Source organism: Triticum aestivum, chromosome 5A, assembly GCF_018294505.1.
Source record: "Triticum aestivum cultivar Chinese Spring chromosome 5A, IWGSC CS RefSeq v2.1, whole genome shotgun sequence".
NCBI classification, from domain to species: domain Eukaryota; kingdom Viridiplantae; phylum Streptophyta; class Magnoliopsida; order Poales; family Poaceae; genus Triticum; species Triticum aestivum.
Window position 1 is genome coordinate 583,168,885 of NC_057806.1, and position 23,516 is coordinate 583,192,400.

Genomic DNA, 23,516 nt, shown 5'->3' on the forward strand with positions numbered 1-23,516 from the left:
CATCAAGTTAGTGGTGTTTTAACCTTCTCAAGGACCGGGCGTAGCCACACTCGGTTCAACTAAAGTTGGAGAGACTGACACCCGCCAGCCACCTGTGTGCAAAGCACGTGGGTAGAACCAGACTCGCGTAAGCGTACGCGCAATGTCGGTCCGGGCCACTTCATCCAACAATACTGCTGAACCAAAGTATGACATGCTGGTAAGCAGTATGACTTGTATCGCCCACAACTCACTTGTATTCTACTCGTGCATATAACATCAACGCATAAAACCTGGCTCGGATGACACGATTGGGGAACGTAGTAATTTCAAAAAAATTCCTACGCACACGCACGATCATGGTGATGCATAGCAATGAGAGGGGAGAGTGTCGTCCACGTACCCTCGTAGACCGTTAAGCGGAAGCATTATGACAACGCGGTTGATGTAGCCGTATGTCTTCATGATCGACCGATCCTCAGTACCGAACGTATGGCACCTCCGTGTTCAGCACACGTTCAGCTCGGTGACGTCCCGTGAACTCACGATCCAGTAGAGCTCGGGGAAGAGTTTCGTCAGCATGACGGCGTGGTGAAGATCTTGATGAAGCTACAGTGGCAGGGCTTCACCTAAGCACCACTACAGTATGACCGAGGTGGATTATGGTGGAGGGGGGCACCGCACACGGCTGGGAGAGATCTTTTGTGATCAACTTGTGTGTCTAGAGGTGCCCCCTGCCCTTGTATATAAAGGATCAAGGGGGAGGCCAGTCGGCCCTTGTTGGTGCGCCAGGAGGAGGAATCCTCCTCCTAGTAGGAGTAGGATTCCCCTCTTTCCTACTCCTACTAGGAGGGGGGGAAGGAAGGGAGAGAAAGAGAAGGAAAGGGCGGCACTGCCCCCCTCTCCTAGTCCAACTCAGACCAGAGGGGAGGGGGCGCTGCCTGCCCTAGGCCGGCCCCTCTCTCTTTCCCTTATGGCCCAACAAGGCCCATTAGCCTCCTGGGGGTTCCGGTAACCCCTCTGGTACTCCGGTAACATCCCAATTTTACACGGAACTCTTCTGATATCCAAATGTAGGCTTCCAATATATCAATCTTCATGTCTCGACCATTTCGAGACTCCTCGTCATGTCCGTGATCATATCCGGGACTCCAAACTACCTTCGGTACATCAAAACATATAAACTCATAAAACCGATCACCATAGAATTTTAAGCGTGCGGACCCTACAGGTTCGAGAACTATGTAGACATGACCGAGACATGTCTCCGATCAATAACCAATAGCGGAACCTGGATGCTCATATTGGTTCCTACATATTCTACGAAGATCTTTATCGGTCAAACCGCATAACACTATATGTTGTTCTCTTTGTCATCGGTATGTTACTTGCTCGAGATTTGATTGTCGGTATCCCAATACCTAGTTCAAGCTCGTTACCGGCAAGTCTCTTTACTCGTTTTGTAATGCACTATCCCACAACTAACTCATTAGTTGCATTGCTTACAAGGCTTATAGTGATTTGCATTACTGAGAGGGCCCAGAGATACCTCTCCGACAATCGGAGTGACAAATCCTAATCTTGATCTATGCCAACTCAACAAGTACCACTAGAGACACCTGTAGAGCACCTTTATAATCACCCAGTTACGTTGTGACATTTGGTAGCACACAAAGTGTTCCTCCGGTATTCAGGAGTTGCATAATCTCATAGTTATAAGAACATGTATAAGTCATGAAGAAAGCAATAGCAGTAAAAAAATGATCAAGTGCTAAGCTAACGGAATGGGTCAAGACAATCACATCATTCTCCTAATGATGTGATCCCATTGATCAAATAACAACTCATGTATATGGTTTGGAAACTTAACCATCTTTGATCAATGAGCTAGTCAAGTAGAGGCATACTAGTGACACTATGTTTGTCTATGTATTGACACATGTATTATGTTTCCGGTTAATACAATTCTAGCATGAATAATAAACATTTATCATGAAATAAGGAAATAAATAATAACGTTATTATTGCCTCTAGGGCATTTTTCCTTCATGTGTGGAGTGTGGCTTGGCGATAATTCGAGGGAGGGTCGCTTTATATAGCCGGAGCAAGAGGGGGGACGTGTCGCCGCCAGAGCGCTCTGTACACGCGGTGAACATCAAAGAGAAGCTCCAACGCAAGGGGGCAAGGCTCAGCATCAACGCAAGAGCTTGCCCACGCTCGCGGACAAGCATAGGAGGCGGTTGGAGAAGAGGACAAGCGCACGCGCGCACTGTGGCGTTTTGGACACGACGCGCCCGTGCTTGCTGTGGCGGCTCTAGCGTTAGAGAGCGCCAGGCAGCAGTCAAGGGTGATGGCTCGAGGCTTGTGGTGCGGTGCGGCAGTTGGCGGCGAGCGCTGGAACGAGCACGCGCGATACAGAGGGCAAGGCGCCAGCCAAAACGCGTCGAGACGCTGCCAGGCGCCATGTTCTCGCGCGGTCACTAAGCTAGCATGGTCAAAACGACGTCCAGGAGCGGGCAAACCTTGTCTACGTGCTCGACCATGCAGTGTTACGTCTAGGAGAGGTGATGGCTCATACCCACATCAAATCAGGGCAGAAACCACGGTGAAAACCAAGTTCGAAAAAAGAGAGAGGGCAAGTCCAGAAAAAGAGAGAAGGCAAAATCCAGGCTGTCACAGCAATGTCCTCCTCCTGGACGGAGGAGGCCATCCACTTTCCTTGACATCCGGATCCAAACATGGTTGAGTGCTTGCTTGAGACGGAGAAGATGAGAACTTGGGCATTGGAGCTCAAGAATGGAAGGGCAGAGGAAGAGAGAAGGTGTGGGTTAAGAAAAGGGATTCTTATCTCCTTATAAAGGCAGTAAATATTGAACGCCTCCCCACTCGCCTTAAAATTCTCCTACTCCTAAGGGCTGTGTAAACGGCACGGTTGGGTTACCTACGCCTGTATTGATGAGAATCCCATAATAAGGGGACACGATCTCTGCTTTGACAAGACATGCCAATGGCAACCGCGTCAGGAAACATGGAGTGGCAGATGAAAAATGGTTCAAAATTATGACCAGACAGATGTGATGTCATGTTACAGAAAGTTGTCAGTAGATTGGACTCATGGAATATTATATTCTCTCTACGGTTGTGTGTGGTGTTGTGTTACAGGTCTGGACACTTTCAAATACGTCCGAAGACTATCTTGGAGTTCGGAGGGAGGAACCCGCCTTGCAATGCCGAAGACAGATCTACACACCGGATACGTTGTCATTGAAGCCAGGTTCAGGGGCTACTGAGGGAGTCCTGGACTAAGGGGTCCTTGGGCGTCCGGCCTGTTAGCCATGGGTCGGACTGATGGGCTGTGAAGATACGAAGACCGAAGATTGCACCCGTGTCCGGATAGGACTCTCCTTGGCATGGAAGGCAAGCTTGGTGACCAAATATGTAGATTCCTTTCTTTGTAACTGACCTTGTGTAACCCTAGATCCTCCTGGTGTCTATATAAACCGGAGGACTTAGTTCGGAGGATACATTGTCGTAACCATACAAGCTAGGCCTCTAGGGTTTTAGCCATTACGATCTCATGGTAGATCAACTCTTGTAATACTCATATTCATCAAGAACAATCAAGTAGGACGTAGGGTATTGCCTCCATAGAGAGGGCCTGAACCTGGGTAAAACATTGTGTCCCCTGTATCCTGTTACCATCGACCTGCACAGTTCGGGACCCCCTACCCGAGATCCGCCGGTTTTGACACTGACACCCCTCGCCTTGATCTCTCCGCCCCTCGCGAGCCAGCCTAGCGGGGCCACCCCCGAGGAGGTCTTGCATCATCTGCCTCGCGAGGCTTGGACCCTCGCGAGGGTCTTAAGTGTTTGCTGGTGAAGATGGGTCGTATAGGGCCGCTGGCGGAGCCACGCCGTGGGCCACAGGCAGGCAAGTCTGGGGACCCCTGTTCCCAGGACGCCGACAGTAACCCCCGGGCCCAAGGCGCGCTCGGACTTGGCTTCGAGGCAAAGCCAAGGGGCAAGTGCTGAGTGTCGCGGGCCCCAACAGCCTGTGGCCTCGGTGGATGCATGGCAATTGATGGGATGTGGGCGTCTCCGCTTCCCCATGCCGCCTCGGCAACTGCCCAACTTGATGAGTCCCTGCTGCATGTAGAGAAAACCATCATTATGTGTGATCGTGGGAGTCACCGGTTGGCCTTCTCTTGCTATAAATGAGGAGGGGGCGGAGCCCTCGTCGCTCATCTCTTCCTGCTCCACTCGTTTCTTCTCCCTTGCTTCACTACTAGCAGCGACACCTTATGGCGCCGGTGAAGAGGTTCTCGGCCGCAGAGAAGGGGAAGGCCCACCAGGAGGGGCCCGGCTCTCCGCCGCCCAAGAGAGGGCGTGGTCGCCCGCGTAAGCATGCCGCGACCCCCGTCGTGGCCCCTTGCGGCCGCGGCGGCGCCTCCTCGCGTGGTGGGAGTCGCCTAGGTTGTGGCAGCCCCATCGAAGAAGTGAGGCGCGCCATGGTTGCGCGGCCTCCTCGGCTACGCTTCCACTCGGCGGAGGTGTTGCTGGAGTTTGTTTTGTGGTCGAAGAACCCGGCCGGCACCTAGCTTCAGCTCCCGCGCTTCTTCCCCGGCGAACTGTCAGCCACGGGTCCAGGCGGTCTCTGGCTGCAGGCGGACGGCTGTTGTAGCAAGGCTTCGTGGGTCACGGTGGAAGTCTCTGTCGCAGGCAACGCAGCCCTGGCCCGCGGCTGGCAGACGTTTGCCCGCGCGCGCGGCCTAGGCAGGCGGTGTATCCTTCACTTCAAGTACAACGGCAACGCGACCCTCTACATGCGGGTATTCGGGGAAGATGGTCGCCGCGTCAGATGCTGCCCTAAGGACAATGACGGCAGCAAGGTGCTCAGCCTTGGCAACGGCCATGACGAGGATGAAGGTGGACTCGTCCTCAGCGCTGGCAGCGGCTCGTCCAGTTACGGCGGCTCTTTCTCCGGCGACAGCTCCAACATCGGCGGTTATGGCCAGCCGCCGCGCCCTCTTCGAAGGCGGTAGCGGATCGTCTCGTTGCTGCGCCCCAGTGAAGCGTGAGGAGGGGTCTGGTTGAGTCCAGGGGGCGCCGAGGGCCTACCCTCACGAACCATCACGGGGGTGCGCGCTGCTTTCGTTTTGTTCTTTCATTTCTTCATGCATCTAAAAAGAAACAAGTATGGGGCCCTGCAGGGGCGTGCAACGAACCGTGATTTCCAAGTCGCTATATTATGTTTATCGTTCCTGTGTCGTGTTGCAGTATCATCGTTCTATGTAGGCATGTAGAGATAACTTAGCTTGATGTGTCTGAAGTAGTTTCCGCCTCGTGAGGCATGCCTCTCCCAGTACCTGGTGAGACCTCCTTGCCATTGGCTTGGGAGGTGTCGAGGAACTGTAAAAATTTGTTAAGAACCTCTTATTCTTCCAAGCCCAGGTCGTAGGCGCGGCCGGCCATGACCCAGAGCTCCACATCGTGATACCCGAGGGGCACGTATTAAGGGAGGAGCGCCAGCTTGCGAGCTCGAGCGAGGGTGCCTCGCGAAGAACGGGAAAAACGCTCATGAGTGCACCTGTCCAGCCCCCTCGCGAGGCATGTGAGGGAGAGTACGGGCCAAAACAAAGAACCGAGGGAAGAACAAAGGAAAAGGCGATCGAACCAAGATGACAAGAAAAACCAGAATGCAAACTTCCATTAAAAAAGGGGCAAGCCAACTACGGAAAGCAAATGAAAAGCCGCATCTGGCACCTAGTCTAGTCTTCTCACCAGCGTGGAGCTAAGTGCTGCCACTAGGACGTGGGAGGGACCCCCGAGACCCGAGGGCGGCACTCCTGAGACTCCGGGGTGTGTACAACCCCACTCATTATTACGTGAGAGTCTCACGAGCGGAGACCTTCACAGGCACGGGGCCTTGCTTCATAGGCGCTGGGCCTTGCTTCATGGGTAGAACTTCCTGAGGTGTTGGATGTTCCAGGCGTTCTGGATGGGGATCCCGTCATGCGTCTCCAGGCGCACGGCGCCAGGCCTGGAGACGCAAGCAACCCTAAACGGGCCCTCCCACATGGGCGAGAGCTTATGCAGCCCTTCCCTGGAGAGCACCTGCCTTAGGACGAGGCCGCCCACCTCGAGCGTCCTGCAGCAGACGCTGCAGCAGTGATATCGCCGCAGCGCCTGCTGGTATCTTGCTACTCGAAGCATGGCTTCGCGGTGGCGTTTCTCCCCCGGCACAAGGTCCATCCCCCGCATGGCGTGCTGCTGCGTCTCATCAAACGCCAGGACCCACGCGAAGCGATGCTTGACCTCGTGAGGGAGAACCGCTTCTACTCCGTAGACAAGGAAGAATGGGGTCTCGCCTGTTGGCTTGGTGGCGGTGGTGCGGACGGACCACAGCATAGACTGGAGCTCATCATGCCAGCCCCTGCCGTAGGCCTCAAACTTCTTCTTGAAGGTCCTGGTCTTGAGGCCTCTCAGGACCTCCGCGTTGGCATGTTCAGCTTGGCCATTGCTCCTGGGGTGTGCCATCGAAGCGTAGCAGATCTGCGTTCTAAGGTTAGCACAATATGTCTTGAAGAGATTGCTAGTGAATTGCGAGCCGTTGTCGGTGATGATGCGATTAGGGACCCCGAACCGGCTCATGAGACCCTTGATGAACTTGACCGCAGATCCGGCCGGGATGGTGCAGACAGCTTCTACCTCCGCCCATTTGGTGAACTTGTCGATGGCGACATAGAGGTAGCGGTAGGCCCCAGGCGCTCGAGGGAACGGGCCTAAGATATCCAGCCCCCGGACTACGAACGGCCACGAGAGCGGGATGGTCTGGAGGCCCTGAGTTGGCTGGTGGATCTGCTTGGCGTGGAATTGGCAGGCCTCGCAAGACTTCACCAGCTCGCTTGCACCGTTGAGCACCATAGACCAGTAGAACCCGCTATGAAACGCCTTGCCGATGAGGGTTCGTGACGACGAGTGGTGCCCGCAGTCTCCGCCACGTATGTCAGCCAGCAACTCGTTCCCCTATTCCCTAGAGATGCATCGCAAGGAAATATCATTTGGCTGCTTCCTGTATAATTCACCGTCCTGGATGCAGTATGCCATAGCCTATCAGGCCATGTGCTCCGCGTCCTCCTCTTTTTCTGGCAACATCCCTTGCATCAGGTATTCCTTGAACTCCTTGGTCCAGCACCCCTCTTGAGGCTCGAGCGCCAGGAGTAGGCACGCTCCCGAGGTCGGGCCACAGGCCGGGGCTCCTGAGGCAGATGGTTGGGGGAGCTCCTCCCGAGGCGGCGCCGGCCCCGAAAGCGGAGGTGCTGCCGACGACTTGAAGAGCCGCTCCTCAAAGACGCCAGGCTCTTGGGGTTGTCACTTGGATGCCCTTTTGGCGATGTCATTGGCCTCCTTGTTGGTACCACGGGGCACATGCTGCAACTCTAGGCCCAGGAAATGCTTTTCAATTTTGCGTACCTTCGCGAGGTATGCCTCCATGTGCTCGTCCTTCGGCTCGTATACCTTGTTGGAGAAGTTGACGAGGAGCTGCGAGTCGCCCCTGCTGGTGAGGCGCTTCACCCCTAGGGCCACCGCGGCCTTGAGGCCAGCAATGAGGCCTTCGTACTCCGTGATGTTGTTGGAGACCTTCTTGTCTTGCTGGAAGCAGAGCTGCACGGCATAGTAGAGCTTGTCCTGAGTGGGCAAGATGAGCACTGCTCCAGCTCCCATGCCCTGGCGTGCGAACGCACCATCGAAATACATGACCCAGTCATCTGGTGCTTCACTTCCTGGCGAGAGGGATCGGTCCTCGCCTGCTTCAAACCCTGGGGCATCAGTCCATTCCGCCACGAAGTCGGCGAGCACAGCCCCCTTGATGACCCTAGTTGTGTTGAACTCCAGCTGGAATGCTTGCAGCTCAATGTTCCATTCGGTGGCTCTTCCAGCAGCGTTGGGTCTCCTGAGTACCCTCTCCAGCGGGTAGGCCGAGACGACCTTGATTGGGTGACCTTGGGAAGTAGTGCCGCAGTTTATGCGAGGCCACCAAGAGTGCGAGCAAGAGCTTCCAAGGCATGGGGTACCATGCCCTTGCATCCGGCAGTACCGTGTTGACGAAGTACACCAGGTGCTCGACGAGGGCGGGAGCGTCGACAGAGCCTGCGCCTGCCGGAAGTTGGGGCGTCTCCTGAGGTGACGGGGCCCCAAGAGTCTGGTCGCCCACTGGGGCCTCTGCTGGCCCGCGAACGCCGCCTTGTTGGGCCTGGTCACTCGTTGGTGTTGTCGGAGCCTTTGCAGTGCCCTTTGGGTCCTGTATCGCCCCGGCTGGGGGCGCGGCATGGCGCGGCAGACCCTTGGTCTGGCGCTCTTACCAAACCGACACTAGAGTTGCGCGAGTGGAGTGGGGAGTGGCGGCAAGGTAAAGCACCAGGGGCTCAAGAGGGCGAGGCGCCACCATCACCGGAGGGCTGGTCAGGTATCTCTTGAGGACTTGAAATGCTTGGTCAGCCTCCGGGGTCCATTCGAATGGGCCCTTCTTCTTCATCACCTTGAAGAATGGCAGGGTGCGCTCTCCTAGCTTGGAGATGAAGCGTCACAGTGAGGTCACGCAGCCTGCAAGCTTCTGCATCTCCTTGTGAGTTTGTGGTGGGCTCATGTCTTCTATCTCTTGACCTTCTCTGGGTTAGCCTCGATCCCCCTGTGGGACACGAGGAAGCCCAGCAGCTTGCCAAAGGGGACACCGAATACGCACTTCTCTGAGTTGAGATGTGGGTCTACCTGGCGCAGGCTTGCGAAGGTCTCCTCCAGGTCTTGAATCAAAATTCTTTCCTCCCGAGACTTTACCACAATGTCGTCGACGTAGGATTCAGCGTTCCTCCCGAGCTGCTGACCCAGGGCGATGTGCATCAGCCGCTGAAAGGTCGCGCCTATGTTGCGCAACCCAAACGACATGCAAGTGTAGCAGTACACCCTACACGGGGTCAGGAAGGCCGTCTTCTCCACATTCTTCATTGCCATCTTAATCTGGTGATAGCCTGAAAACACGTCCAGGAAGCACAGCAGGTCGCATTCGACAGTGGAGTCGACAAACTAGTCGATGCGCGGGAACGGGTCTTGGGGACAGGCCTTGTTGAGGTTGGTGAACTCGACACACATGCGCTCCTTCCCGCCTTTCTTCGGTACGACGATGGGGTTCGCCAGCCACTCAGGGTACCGAACCTCGCGAATGACACCTGCTGCCTCCAGCTTGCGGGTTTCCTGGATGATGAAGGACTGCTTCTCTGTGGACTATCGCCACGCCTTCTGCTTCACAGGGTGCACATTGGGGCACACCCTCAAGTGATGCTCGATCACCCCTCTTGGGACCCCTACTAGCTACTTGGGTTCCCAGGCGAATACATCCTTGTTCGCGCGCAGGAACTTCACCAATTCCGCCTCTTGATCCGGGTCGAGGTTGGCGCCTATGGTGAAGGTGGCTCCTGAGGACCCATCTTCCTCGACTAGCACCTGCTTGGTTTCGGCCCAATCTTGAGTGAACAACTGCTTCTTCTTTACTGGCGCGGCCTCTTTAGCCCCTGGGGTGGCCTCGTTGGCCGGTTGCATTGCTACGGCGGTTTTGAGGGCACACTTGAGAGCTACCAGAGCCTCCTTGGTGTCCCCAACTACGGTGAGGACGGCCTTGCTCCCGGGCATCTTCATGAGGTTGTAGGCCAGATGGGTCGCTGCCATAAACTGAGCTAGAGCCGGGTATCCGAGGATGGCGTTGTATGGGAGGCCGATGCGGGCGATGTCAAAGTCGATCAGCTCGGTGCGGTAGTTATCGCGAGTGTCGAAGGTCATAGGAAGGCGGATTTGCCCCAAGGGGATGGTGGAGCCGCCACCAACCCCGGAGAAGGGCTTGCTGGGGTGGAGCCGTTCGAGTGGTATGTGAAGAAGGCTAAAATCCTCCACAGAGAGCACGTTGAGACTGGCGCCACCGTCGATGAGGGTCTTGGTGATAGTTACGCTGCAGATGGTGGGCGTGCAAAGCATTGGGAGCACGCCCGAGCCGACGGTGGTGACGGGGTGATCCCCCGAGTCAAAGGTGAGGTCGGCCTTGGGTGCCACCCAGCCCGGGGGAGCTCCTTGCCGCACGGAAGTGGCGCCAATCTGACAGAAGAACGGCTTGGTGTGACGGTCGGAGGGCGGTGCCTGTGAGCCGCCGAGGAGGGCTGCTACGGCGAGAGGCACCTGTGCCATGAGGCGCGCGACGAAGAGACCGCGCGGCTCCTCCCAGGAGGCCAGCGAAGATCCTGGTAGGCTGAGCAGCCAAGTGTGTGGCACGCCGGCCAAGACTAGGGGGAACCAGTTAGCCATGACCTGGTCGTTGCCTCCGGCTTCAAGGACGGCCTACTCATACGCCTGCAGGAAGGCCGCCGGATTTGCCGCGTCGTCGTAGCGGGGCGATATCTCTGGCTTGAACTTGCGCGGCCACTGCACCTGTCGCAAGGTGTGGGTGAAGGCCCGGACGCCCGCGACGCATCCGCAGGCGCCCGCCTGCCTAACTAGAGGGATGGCGTCTGCCATGGAGCTGGACGAAGCAAGCGGAGAGGCGAAGTTTCGGCGCACCCCCTACCTGGAGCGCCCAAATGTCGGATTTCGGGTTCCGGCAAAACCCTTGAGGTTCGAACTCTGGGGTGCGCACGAAGATCTCTCCTCCCCTAGCTCACGCTCTCACCGCAATCTCAAATCTCAACACGTCGAACTCGTAGAACAAAGGACACAGGGTTTATACTGGTTCGGGCCACCGATGTGGTGTGATACCCTACTCTAGTGTGGTGTGGTGGATTGCCTCTTGGGCTGAGAATGAACGGGTACAAGGGAAGAACAGCCTCCTGAGGAGAGGTGTCCTTGAGCTCGGTGAGCTTGTCTGGTGGCCTTGGTGGAATGGATCCGGTCCAAGATGAGATGCCTCCCTACGGTGGTGGCTAGTCCTATTTATAGAGGCCCTGGTCCTCTTCCCAAATGTTAGGCGGGAAGGGATCCCACAACGGCCAATTTGAAGGGGGACAACTAGTACAAGCTATCCTGACAAAAGGTGGTCTTCGTCTGCCAAAGGCTTGGTGGTGATGACGTCCTGGGCTCCATGGTGACCTCTGTCCTGCCGTCCTGCTGGTCTTGGTCTTGTTGCACCGATATGGAAACCTTTGCCTGATGCCTCCGGACTCCTCGCATGCGCCTGTCCCTTTAGCACCAAAGAGGAAATGAGGACACTGCGCGCACTGGCACCCGCCTGGCCTTGGTCGTCATGGCTTGCGTCACAGGAACCTCGCGAGGTGCCCCTCGCCATGATCTCTCCGCCCCTCGCAAGCCAGCCTAGCTGGGCCGCCCCCGAGGAGGTCTTGCATCGTCCGTCTCGCGAGGCTTGGCCCCTCGTGAGGGTCTTGAGTGTTTGCTGGTGAAGATGGGTCGTACAGGGCCACTGCGGAGCCACGCCATGGGCCGCAGGCAGACAAGTCTGGGGACCCCCGTTCCCAGGACGCCGACAGGGCCTCCGTGCCAGTGTGGAGCTCGGCTCGATCCGGGTTAGTGGTGGTGGGAGACTTGTTTCCCCTCTGTCTGGGTAGCTTGGTGAGGCATCCTTAGTTGTGTTTCTTTGATGGCTCAAAATTCCAGCGCTATGCAGACTGCAGCGGTGGCGTTCTGTACGGGCTTTAGGCCACCAGATCTGGCTGGTTAGAGGGTGCAGGTGGTAGCCCGCCCTTCCCTACCTAGAGGACATGCGCGAGCCCTCATGCTGGTGGCTTGTTGTGGTTCCCTGCGGTGGATGCATGTCAGATTTAGCGGTCGGCCAGATCTGGTTCGACACTGAGACATGGTGGCGGTCCCTATGTGGTGATGGCACAATTGTTGTGCAGTGGTGCATGGGTCAATGGAGATGCTAGTTGGCGTTGGTTAACCGTGTGGGAATGGAGGTTTTGCTGCTCTAGGAGGAAGCTTGTTCGATGTTGGTCGACCGACGGTCCCTGTGGGCATCACTTTCTTCCTTTGAGGCGTCGTCGGGGAGATTAGTGCATCCTCAACTCACGTGTCAAGATCTTTGGGTGAAATGCATGATCATATTGGATCAGGCGGCGGCTCCGACGTTGTTTTCCCTCTTAAGGGCACCATCTTGGTGATCTTGGCCTCATTTGTGCTTCATGCGGGCTGGGCGTGCATGGCATCACGGTTGGCGGGTGCCTGACTGGCGGTGTGGGAGATTGATGTGGCGGTGCTACTTGTGTGGCAACGATGTTGGTGGAGAGCAGAGCCGAGTCATGGCTTACCCTTTTGATGTCGACGGTCCGGTGCACCAATGGGTGTGCCCATGTTGGTTTCTTGCTGTGACAGAGAAGTTGGAGCTGCAGGCGGCAGTGCCACTGCGGCAACGATGACTCCATGATGATGGTTTCAAGCGGGCAGTGTTCTCCGGATGTTACGCTGGACTAGGTTGGTGCGAGTTTTGCAACTTTCTCCTGTGAAGCTCTTCGGCAAAATCAGAATTGCCATGGCCTCGACGCCCCGGTCGACACCTCTCGACGGTTGGTAACTTTGTGCTTGTCCAAGGCGAAGTGGAAGTTACCTGATCTGATATGATGGATGGTGCCGATGACGTTCTCGGTTGGTGTTGATGATCCAATTGTGTCGTTGGTTGTGTAGTGATCTTGTTGTGTTGTGACCTTGAGGTTAAGAATAGGGCCCTCGTCAACAAATGGTTGTTTAAATTACTGACGAAAAACGGTGTATGGCAAACCCTCCTAAGGAGGAAATATGTGGGTTCCAAGGAGGTGTTCCAAGTATACTGGAAGCCTGGGGATTTCCACTTTTTTTGGGGGGGGGGGTCTAATGGCTACGAAGGAATATTTCTTCTACTATGGATCCTTCTCAATTAAGGATGGCTCGGAAATTAGACTCTAGGAGGATAAGGGGTTAGGAAATACCACACTCCGGGAACAATATCCGACTCTATACAACATTGTGCGCCACAAGAGTGACACTATCGCCACGGTAATGGATTCATTTATGCCAAAATGTGATGTTTAGAAGAGATTTAGTTGGACCAAGACTCCATTCGTCGAACATCCTGTCTAGCGGTTGTCCACGGTGCAATTGTCACATGGGTCTGATATATTCCGATTGAACATCCAAGGGAATGGACAATTTTCAGTGGAGTCTATGTATAGAGCGTTAATCCAGTCTGATGTGCTAGTTGTTAATAATAAGAAGATCTAGAAGATGAAGATACCTTATTAAGAGGAATTGGGATGGAAGTCCGCAATGTGTCTTTTGTCACCATGGTGAGACGATAAAACATTTATTCTTCCAATGCAAATTGGCTCATTTTATATGGTTAGTCATTGAAATAGCTTCTGTCTTGTATCCTCCTTGTAGTGTGATAATGTATCTGGCAACTGGTTACATAAAATTGATCACAGGTTTAGAACTCTTCTCAGGGTGGGAGCACTTTCTGTTATTTCATCGCTTTGGCTATGTAGAAATGATAAGGTTTTTAATGATAAAAGTACTTCTGTGATGCGGGTTATCTACATATGTACCAGGACTCTTCGTTTATGGTCCTATCTACAACGCTTGGAGAATCGAGACCTATTTACGGATGTGTGTACATGATTGGAGGTTACGGCAAGGGATACTTTTACTCAACATGGGTGGCAGCATGATCTTAGGAGTGGCCCCCTCCACTCTAGGCGTTATACGAACTCTTCATGTTTGTTTGTATTTCGTCTTTTTATTTTTTGTTTGTGTGAGAGAACCTTGTTTGGTCGTGTGCATTTTAGTTATACAGAAGCCGGATGTAATGCTTAATAAAGCACCTTTTTTTGAAAAAGAAAGTCATCCGTGAGTGTTTCATGTGAGGTTTGTAATTTAAGCGTTTACCCTGTTTTTCTCTAATTAATCGAACAACTCTCTTATTTTTTTGCCTTGTTTCAAATAAAAGCATTGCGAAAATAAAGATGCTAGTACAGAAAACATGATCCTGGATTGTCTATGGTGTGCTCAACCTTTTATTTTAGATGTAAACAAAGATAAAGCAGCGAGCTAATTTAGTTAATTACAAGTTTATTTTTGAAGGTCGCGGATCAAACACTTATGCAGATAGATTAATTAAGTTTTCAAACTCTCTTGATCAGGGGCGGCACCTTTGGTTGATTCATTCCCATGATTCTTTGGTTGATTCATGTGGACCATGATCAATAAAGCTTAGAGATACCTAAAATATTTAAATAATAAGTTTCACACGAGTGGCATAAAGTAACACTGCCCTAATATTTTTATAACTAAAATTGCCATAAAAACCAAAAAAAAGCTAAAACTTGTCATCCAAATAGAAAGTTGTCATGCTTCACAACTAAAGTTGCCATCCTCGCATAGCTAAAGTTTTCATAAAAAAACATCAGGACGAAATTGCTTCATGTCACACGTGTGACACTTATCAGGGTAAAAAAATGTAAAGGGAGTTTTTTTGTTGTTGTTGAGAACATCCAAACGGATTTATTCATGGACTAACAAAGAGCATTTCATGTCGAAATCACTAATTAAGGAGTACTCGTTGCAAAGAACACTTCACTTTCCCAGGTCGCGACAAGTGGTGCACATGCAGCGCGCCATTTGTCGCAACCTGAAAATTTTCCCTTTTTTCGTAGATCTGTTTATTCAAAACGTTTTATCTCTTAAACCGTGCGTCCAAATCTCGAACCGTTTTCACCATTGGATTCCTCGCGTCGAGATCTTCAAAACTAGATCTCATGTTGATAGGTTTTGACAAACTTTTTTTTCACAAAAAAACCGGACGAAAAAACCGAACCGGGAGCATAGTTGTTTTCCCTTTCCGAAAGAGGCACACCCGTGCCTCTCGCGAAATCACAACCGTACCTCTCGTGGAAGCAAAACCGTGACTCCCGTGGAAGGAAAAAAACAGAAAACGCGTTTTTTTCCGTTTTCGAGAGGCACAACCGTGACTCTCGCGAAAGCACAACCGTGACTCTCGCGAAAGCACAACCGTGACTCTCGCGAAAGCACAACCGTGACTCGTGAAAGAAAAAAAACAGAAAACGCGTATTTTTTCCCTTTCCGAGAGGCACGACCATGACTTTCGCGTAAGCACAACCATGCCTCTCGCGGAAGCAAAACCGTGACTCTCACGAAAGAAAAAAAAATAAAAAACACGTTTTGTTTTTCCCTTTCCGAGAGGCACGGCCGTGACTCTCACAAAGCACAACCGTGCCTCTCGCGGAAAAAAACCGTGGCTCTCGCAAAAGAAAAAAAAACAGAAAATGTGTTTTTTTTCGTTTTCGAAAGGCACGGCCGTGACTCTCGATAAAGCACAACCGTGCCTCTCGCGGAAAAAAAACCGTGACTTTTACGAAAGAAAAAAAAGAAAACGCGTTTTTTCGCGCAAAAAAAATTCAAAATTTTTTTGATCAAAAAGCTAAGAAAGACCGGGCGAAAACCAAAATGTCCAAAAAAATCGGAAAAAAACCCGTTTAAAAAGCCAAAAACGCGTGTAGAAAAATAAAAAAACAAAATTCAAAGGAAGCATCCAGAGCGCGACACGTGGCGAATGTCTGAGAATACGTCAAGTGACGCTGATCGTTGCGAGGCTTCCGAAGGAGCGCTCGTTAACTAGTTGCTCCCATCTCATGTCCCTAAAAAAAAGAGCTTCTCATGGGCTACGAACGGGCCACGACTAAAAACAGATTCAGCGAGAGCGATGGGCTGCTCTCCGCGGGGTCCACGTCGCCGCTCGCCTCGCCAGTCGTTTTTTCTCGTGGCCCCTGAATTTTCCCCTCCCTTCTCCGCAGCATTTCCGTCGCCCTTCTTTTAACCAGCAAACCCTCCACGGTGTTTTTATTTTCACCTCCTCACCACACAATCCCCTTCTCCGTCTTCCCGCGGATTCTCAGGCCAGCTTCCGGTCGCTCCCCGCCTCCTCCGGCGGTAATGGTTGCTCGCCTGCCCCGCTTTAATTCTCTGTCATTTTAGTTAGTTCCGGTTGAACGGATTGATTATCTGTATCTGTCCGATCCGGCATGTTGAGTATTTGGCTGTCTGGGGTTGGGATTTCTGTTCCGTGTCCTTTCCAAGATTTTCACTAGGCTGGGTTGTCGACTGTCCAGAAATGGCCGGATTTGTGCGTGGACCTTTCATGAGCTACTGGTTATGCATATCCTACTATAATGCTAAGCAATCACTAGGTGTGACGCAGTAATGTAATCGACATCTGGTTTAGCACCAGATCGACAGGGCAATTCATATTATTACGATGAAGCAGTATGTTAGAGTGTTGCAGTAGCTTGTAAAATTTCGACTTTAAATTCAGTAATCGTTGGAAGAAATAGAGAGGGTTTCTGTGAGTACTAGCAGTTATTTTGTTGCAATTTCCTAGGAAGATATAGTAGTTTTGGAGCCCTGAGCACCTGTCTCTTGGCTGACCAAATCATTCTCTATTGTAGATTTGAGTTACCCGCGGCTTCTGAAATCTTCTCCTGTTGCTGGAGAAATGCGTGAGCAGCTTGCCGCAGCTTGATGAGCGTTCAGCCATGCCGACGCTACACGGACCCGTTCTGTTCGTCAGGCCCGGTGCTTACCAAGAGCTGAAACCGTTCCCGAAAAACGCCGCTGGTTCGTGTAGCAATTTATTGGGTTGCAACACAATTTGTAGTTCCGTCGAAGACCATCATGTACAGAAACCACACATTGTTTCCAGCTTCAGAGTTAACTTTACCAGAGTCAGCCATTATCTTCAGAGAAGCTTAAATGAGAGAACTACACGGCACTGGCTGGTACGGTATGCTTTTCCACTGACCACCTATTCTTCTCAAAACTCAATCACTATTTGTTTACGTTCGAACGATTGTGTTGGGCGCAGCATCGGTTTCATGTTAATGCTTCATCGGACGAGGACTTCCGCTCGTCGCGTAATATAGCAACCAGCCTGTTCAAGCAGTATAAGAATGTCATTGATCGAGGAGGTGGAGATAACATAAAAGTATTGGTTCTTGTTGGTTCTTGTTGAGATTCTTCACTGGTGTTCTTGACATACCTTCTGTCTGTAATCATTATGTCGCCTTTTAATGTTTTGCAGGGGTTTGTTAGTGCTGGGGTGCAAGCATATGCCCTAGGCTGTACAGAAGAGGGGCTTAGAAAGGAACTTATGGATATAAAAAATTCTGGTGTCAAGATCGAAGGCCTGCAATCCTATGGAGGAACAAGCTTGAGCTTCAAAGTTCGTTCTTTTGAGGTTAGCATGCTCAAATATATAAATTAGTCTGCTTCAGCTTTTTCACTACAGTATCTTTTATCTTCATATGTCTTGCATTGCAACTATGCTCTGCTCTGAAGTATTCACAGTTTTACACTCAAACCAATGAGCTTGCTTTGATCCATTCCGTCACCATGTCTTTACTTTCTTCTGAATCTTTTAATGACTGTCGGTAGATGAAGTCCGATAAGTGACATTGGCAAGATATATGAAGTTTGACATATGGTATCATATAGCCCAGTAGAGGACATTGTTCATTGTGCAAAAACCCTTGACGAGATCTTCGGGCATTTCGTTTCCATTCGTCTCAAGTCTCAACGATGATTTTTTTTTCATTAACCATAGGTAAAGGAGTGCATCCTGTGGCTCAGTATAGTGTTCATTACAATCTTGTGCACGCCACAGCCGACGGTCATCAGGTGGTCTACCACCCCACCGGTGTCGGCGGATGTCTTGCATCAGTGGAAAGGATTTTGTGCCCTGATAGCAAACGCTTACTACACCAAGGGCATGGCATGGTAAGAATGTTTTATCTGTCGATGCTTTCTTTCTTTTATCTTATAATATCCTATACAGTATTATATACTACTCCCTCTGTCCCTTAATATAAGATGTTTTTGCAGTTCAATTTGAACTGCAAAAACGTCTTATATTAAGGGGCAAAGGTAGTACTCACTACTGATCAAATCCAACGCGGACGAAACTTCGACGCAGGCTACCAGTGAAAACATTGCAGCTGGAACAGATGGCTGTGACAGGCAGTTCGGAGGAGCCATCGCTAGTAGCAAGTCGGATGCAGTTAGTTTTCAGTACATTAGAGGTTCGTAGCAGCAATCATTGAATCTCTGGAAACTAGTCAAGTGAAATTACATCCTCACTGGTTTGCCTGGTTCTTGTTCAACTCTGTAGGTAGTCAGCCCCCAATGGCCAAGAGTGTGATGGAGGGAAGAGCAAGCAATATGATCATACAAAGGCCTGCAAGTCTACAGAACCCATGCCACATCCAAAGCCAGGGACGATTCTTCTTTCTCTAATGTGAATGTACTGAAGAAACAGGTCTATTGCACTGAAGATTGTGAAATATTTGGTAAATACATGTATATAGAACCCACAGCTGCTGTAAATCTTCGTCTTCAGCTACGATATAATGGAACCGAACATGTATGTGACTGCTACACCTCTCTGGTTCGCACACTTTTTTGCCGTTTAGTTTGCTAGACATGCGTCGAATTCCTCAAGAATTTGTCTTGGTCTTTCTGGCGTTATGATTTTAGCGCTAGCAGATTACTTCACTTCTCCTTTTGTACAAAACAAATGGGCTCACAATACTTACTACTGTCATTGGATTTCTAACTATTAGCACGTTAGCTGTTTTACAAACAACATGTCTTGTAAAGTTTCATTTGCGTGTAGTGTACCTTTCACAAAAGAGAAGCAATAAATACCCAGGACATTTTGACACTGTAAACAGAGTTTACCATCCATGATATTTCGAAGCTTTTTGGCATAATGGACACAAAAATCACACCCCATGAGGCTCAGCTAGATCAACGCAGTTTCATCGCAAGCCATTAGCCCATTCCCTGCCCCTGGACCAAGACATGATAGAATAAGAGAGAACCAGAACTTTATACCAGGATTTACAAACTTCATAGCACATCATCGGTACTCTCGACACCCTTTTTTTCCCTTTCAATATGATGAAGACTCTGAGGATTAATTATGTATCTATGTCCCACAAGTGCCCTTCACATTTCACGATAGTTGCTGCTAAAGGTACATGGTGATATAAATTAAAGAGTATTTTCAGACTAACACCAAAAAAAAGGGGTGAAAAGCTACAATATGACATAAAACATTCCCTGTTGGAGCCACCTGCTGCTCCATGCCTTGAAGTAGACGGTGCCCTAGACCCTGTTGTATCCCACGTTTTTACTGAACAGGCGGTGGATGTAAACGACTTGCAACGCACTGGCGGCCATGAAAGCCGCGTACTCTGCCATCGTGTAGAACATGACACGCCTTCTGGTGCTCTCGTTTGCTGGATTCAGTTGGCCATGAACATCACCATCATCACAAAAATCATATGAAGATAGGGTAAATGTAAAGACAGCAAAGCAATAAAAGGATAATGAGCAGTATCCTTGGCAGCTTGGATGTGTTAAATATCAATAATTCCCCTGTTATTCTCGGTGTCTAATTTGACTCTGGTGTTTTTCAAACTAAAGAAAGAAACTGAGATAGGCAGGTTAAACAAAATAAGTTTGAATATTGTTCCCTATTCAAGATCAAGTAGTCACCATTGAACGACACACTGCTATGGTGCGGGTAAAAGAAAATATGCCAATTCTACAAGGGAGTATAACTGGAGAGAAGGAGGCTTAAACTCCAATGGAAATTAGTCACTGCCTCCCCACTTAAGAAACCATGCACATGCAAGTGTTCCAACTGTCCTAGTGCATTTCCTTCAGAAGTTCGGGTATTTTTGACTAGTTGCTAGCTTTAGAAATTTAGTTGACACCCTTTGACTAGTTGATAGCTTTAGGAATTATCTCCATCTTATCTTTAGGAGTCTACTGCCTCTATAAAAATAAATCTCCTTCATTAGTTCATCCCTGCCCATGAGGCATGGCTGCCATCAAGCCGACGTCATGCCTCTTGCAGTTTAGTTTAGTATCATACTTCACTTAAAAAGTCTAAGTACTGGGTGGATCAGAGTAAACTCACAGGAAATTTATGTACTCTATACATGGTTAACAGGGCCATACAATAAGGCCAAAATCACTAGATAACATCTACAGAAGAAAGTTTATGAAGCTTACTGTGTCGGTGACGAGCATCACGTGCTTTTAGGTACTTCTGCTCAGCAGTGACAGATTCCAGTGCTTCCTTCAGCTCTGCAATTTTCACATTGATAGGGTCCAAGTGCTCTGGAACAGGAACAAAAAAGTGTTAAAACTGAAGGAATCAGAAGTTGAGAACAGATATCTTGATGAACTAGCAAGCCTAAGATCACATAAACCAATCAAACTGATTGTTGCTCAATACACACATTTTTTTTTTAAAAGAATAGGCAGATGCTGAAAATCTCAAGGGACAGTCAGTACACTGACCATCTTTCGCCAAATTGTGCTCATTGGGTATGTGCCCAACATGAATGTAGAAAGAAACAGTTTCAGGTGCCCCATATGGATTATGGAAGCAAAACTTGTACATTCCACCCCTTGGAGCTTTGAAGTCAAATTTGTCACCAGACTTTCCCTTCATCGTATATACGGTGTTACCACCTGGTGAAGTTACCTACATTGATGGAAAATGCACTTGGACTATCAGAAGAAGTTGATGGATTGTTAAGTGAACGTAATAATATACTTAAGTACTGACATAAAATGCAGGCTTACAATTCAATATTTCACAAGTGAACATAACAGATGCAACCAGTGCAAAATTAGTTTTGCTAGTATGTATACTATAACAAAGTAAATGAAGAAAAGAGGAGTGGATAAGTCTTCGAAATAGATCAACTTTATTAAGAAATAAATAATTCTTCACATGGGAAACAAAAATGACACATCCCAGCCAAAGTAAGAAAATCAGAGTAGTAATACACTATGTAGGATGGACTCCAATATTTTCCAGTAGCCAACAGCATTGTTGGTCATAAGGAGAAACAAATAATATATGCACTGGCGTAAAACAAACCAGCATTTTTCTCAACACATGAACTATAAACCATCTAATATAGCTGGAGTGAAGTCAACTGTGTTCATATGCTGATGCTAGTATCGAGGTGAAGCAAAAACAAGTTGATGTTTAATTTGCCTCATCAATCATCTACAAAATGCCTACGCTAACTAGCAATACTGCAAGACCAATTCATTTAGCATTATTCTCAACCAAGTAGGATGAAAAACATACACGTCTGAGTTCCAAACAAAATTTTTACAGGTTTCTTCTTCCAAAGAGAACTGTAGGAATTCCTCACTGCTAATAGTAATGCACAAACAGGCTTCTAATTTGCAGATCTTAGACAATAATGGGTAAGAATTGATTTTTGCCCTCTACTACAAAACAGGTCATTTAGCCATTTAAACTTTGGGAAGAGGTTTTCCCACGTTTGCTGCTTATGCAACATCCCAGCATGACAGGAAGCAACTCTTTGGAGCCTTCTCCACTGATGTGATTTTTTCCGAGTTCAACTGTTTTGTTGTTTTAGTAAAACTGAATCACTGTAGCAAAATATTTCAGTGTTTTGCTGACCAGTTCGGCCTGGGTTCTCTACTTGAGTCTGCATTTGTTGAAAGCAAATTCTAAATAAACAGGTTGACTGAATCAGATTGTCAATTAAATCCAGATGTCAGTCTTATTGTCCTTTATACACCAGATAACAAAGCATGCAAATGCAAAGGAAACCAGAGAAGACAACCATTTTACATGTAGATAAACAAACACATCAATTATCAAGCATATAATACCTCTAAACAGTGAAAGGTAGTTCAGATGCTACTTCTAAATGAAGATAAGTTGAGAACTGATCCTTTAACTGTGATTCAAGTAAAGAAAACCTATTGCTGTTGGGGAAGTACGGTAGGTTCATTGACTTCTATACACCAAGGAATCATGAATGCATAAATATAAGTGCGAAAGGATTAATACAACGTTTTCTCCAGTGAAAAAATAACCAAATCATATAATAGACCACCCACACATAAATTAGCATCTTCTGAGGCAACTGTATCCACACGTAATCCATCCAGCCTGAATGATCGGTAGCTTGCTAAGGCAAATGTATGACAAAAGTGCAACAATCCACCAAATCTCCTCCAAAGATCCGGACTTTGAGCCAGAGCATAACAGAATCGACTGAACGATCAATCAACAACAGGAACGAATTAAAGCTAGACAATCAAAAGCAACCTAAATCGCAAAGGTGTTACTGATCGACATCACTTGAGATCACCAGATCGCCGCAGGTATTTCGCACCACGAGCCGCAGATCCCACGAGGAGGCCCCAATTCCCACTCGATTCCCGATCCAATCCCTCAGATCCCAACTAATAAAACAACCCATAAACCCAGCTAACTCCAGACCGTCGTATCCAGATAACAGGCGCAGGAGGAAGGTAGGCGACAGGAGGTGGAGGGATCGGCCGGGCGCCGTACCGTGAGGTCGATGCCGGGGTGGTCGGAGCTCCAGAAGATGTCGTGGTCGACGACGACGAAGTTGCCCGAGACGGAGTCGCCCTCGTAGGGCACGAACTCGTGGATGCACTCGGTGTCCGTCACGGTCACCGACAGCGCCTCCGCCCGCCACCCGGCGGCCGCCGCCAGCGCCAGCGCCGCTACCAGCAGCATCGCCGGCCGCCACCTCGCCATGGCCCGCCGGTGGGTAGCTGATCCAACGCTCGCACCAGAAGCACCAGCGCCGCTGGTCTAGGGCTGGGGTTCACGGGGAGTGGGCGGCGAGCTCCGGTCGCGCACGACGGGGGAGGGGAGGGAGGGGAGGGCACGCGAGACGGAGGTCACGAGGGCAAGGTTGCAGACGGGGAGGGGGCAGATGTCGCGTGTTTTTGCAATAAAGGACTCTGCTATTTGCGTAATAGTGCAACATGCCGACGTGGAGTTTGTGCGACGTGGCCGTGTGACTGCGAGTGGCTGCGTTGTCTGACTGCGTGGCCTCCTTGAGGCTTGAGCTGCCGTTTAAAGGCGCCTTTGAGTGATTACGTAAAGAGAATAAAGGAGACGCATTGGCCACAGTGTTGCCAAGTGGCGGACAAGGAGGAGATGGGGGAGGTGCTCGGTGCTCCGCCAAACATAGTAGGGCTAGCTATGGTGTTTTCTTAAAGAAGCTTGGCGTCGTGCCGGTTACCGGCGACATGCCGGTGAGAGGTGTGATGCTGGTGCGTGCGAGCAGCGTCTGATGGCTAGCGGTGGTGGTTCTCCTGAAGATGGTGGCGTGGTGCTGCCTATCGAAGGATTGGTTCTCACCGGCGCTCGCTGCAGATGGATTATCTCCTTTCTCGCTGCTGCGTTGGAGGTCATTATGATGGTGGCTTCATCATGGCGAGTGAGCAAGGATCTGTTTAAGGACGATTCGAACTCATCATCACTGCCCTTGAATGAAACTATTTTGCAAGAACAAAATTATGAGTACTTTGCGAGAATAAAATTACGAGTAAATTGCAAGGTAATAAAAGTAGATAGCTTTTGTCAACAAGAAAGTCATTTATCCTTAGGCAATTGATAA

General features: G+C 50.0%; 2 protein-coding genes across 3 annotated transcripts; one reads left to right on the plus strand and one right to left on the minus strand.

The window, feature by feature from the left end:
• The first annotated feature begins 15,777 nt into the window (after positions 1-15,777).
• LOC123104994 (uncharacterized) lies at positions 15,778-18,610 on the plus strand. 2 transcript variants are annotated; one of them, XM_044526951.1, is made up of 7 exons: positions 15,778-15,945; positions 16,461-16,790; positions 16,877-16,996; positions 17,093-17,248; positions 17,615-17,787; positions 17,984-18,089; positions 18,179-18,610. In XM_044526951.1, the coding sequence occupies exons 2-7, from the start codon at positions 16,548-16,550 to the stop codon at positions 18,206-18,208; spliced, it is 828 nt and encodes a 275-aa protein (XP_044382886.1). In that variant the 5' UTR covers positions 15,778-15,945; positions 16,461-16,547; the 3' UTR covers positions 18,209-18,610. The 2 variants fall into 2 exon arrangements, with proteins under 2 accessions (XP_044382886.1, XP_044382887.1); XM_044526952.1 differs by having other exon boundaries at positions 15,869-15,951.
• Positions 18,611-18,879: 269 nt separating this feature from the next.
• On the minus strand, positions 18,880-22,804 carry LOC123104995 (transmembrane emp24 domain-containing protein p24beta3). The gene is made up of 4 exons (XM_044526953.1): positions 22,433-22,804; positions 20,383-20,569; positions 20,092-20,199; positions 18,880-19,310 (listed from the first exon to the last, which is right to left on the minus strand). The coding sequence occupies exons 1-4, from the start codon at positions 22,643-22,645 to the stop codon at positions 19,177-19,179; spliced, it is 642 nt and encodes a 213-aa protein (XP_044382888.1). The 5' UTR covers positions 22,646-22,804; the 3' UTR covers positions 18,880-19,176.
• Positions 22,805-23,516: the final 712 nt, after the last annotated feature.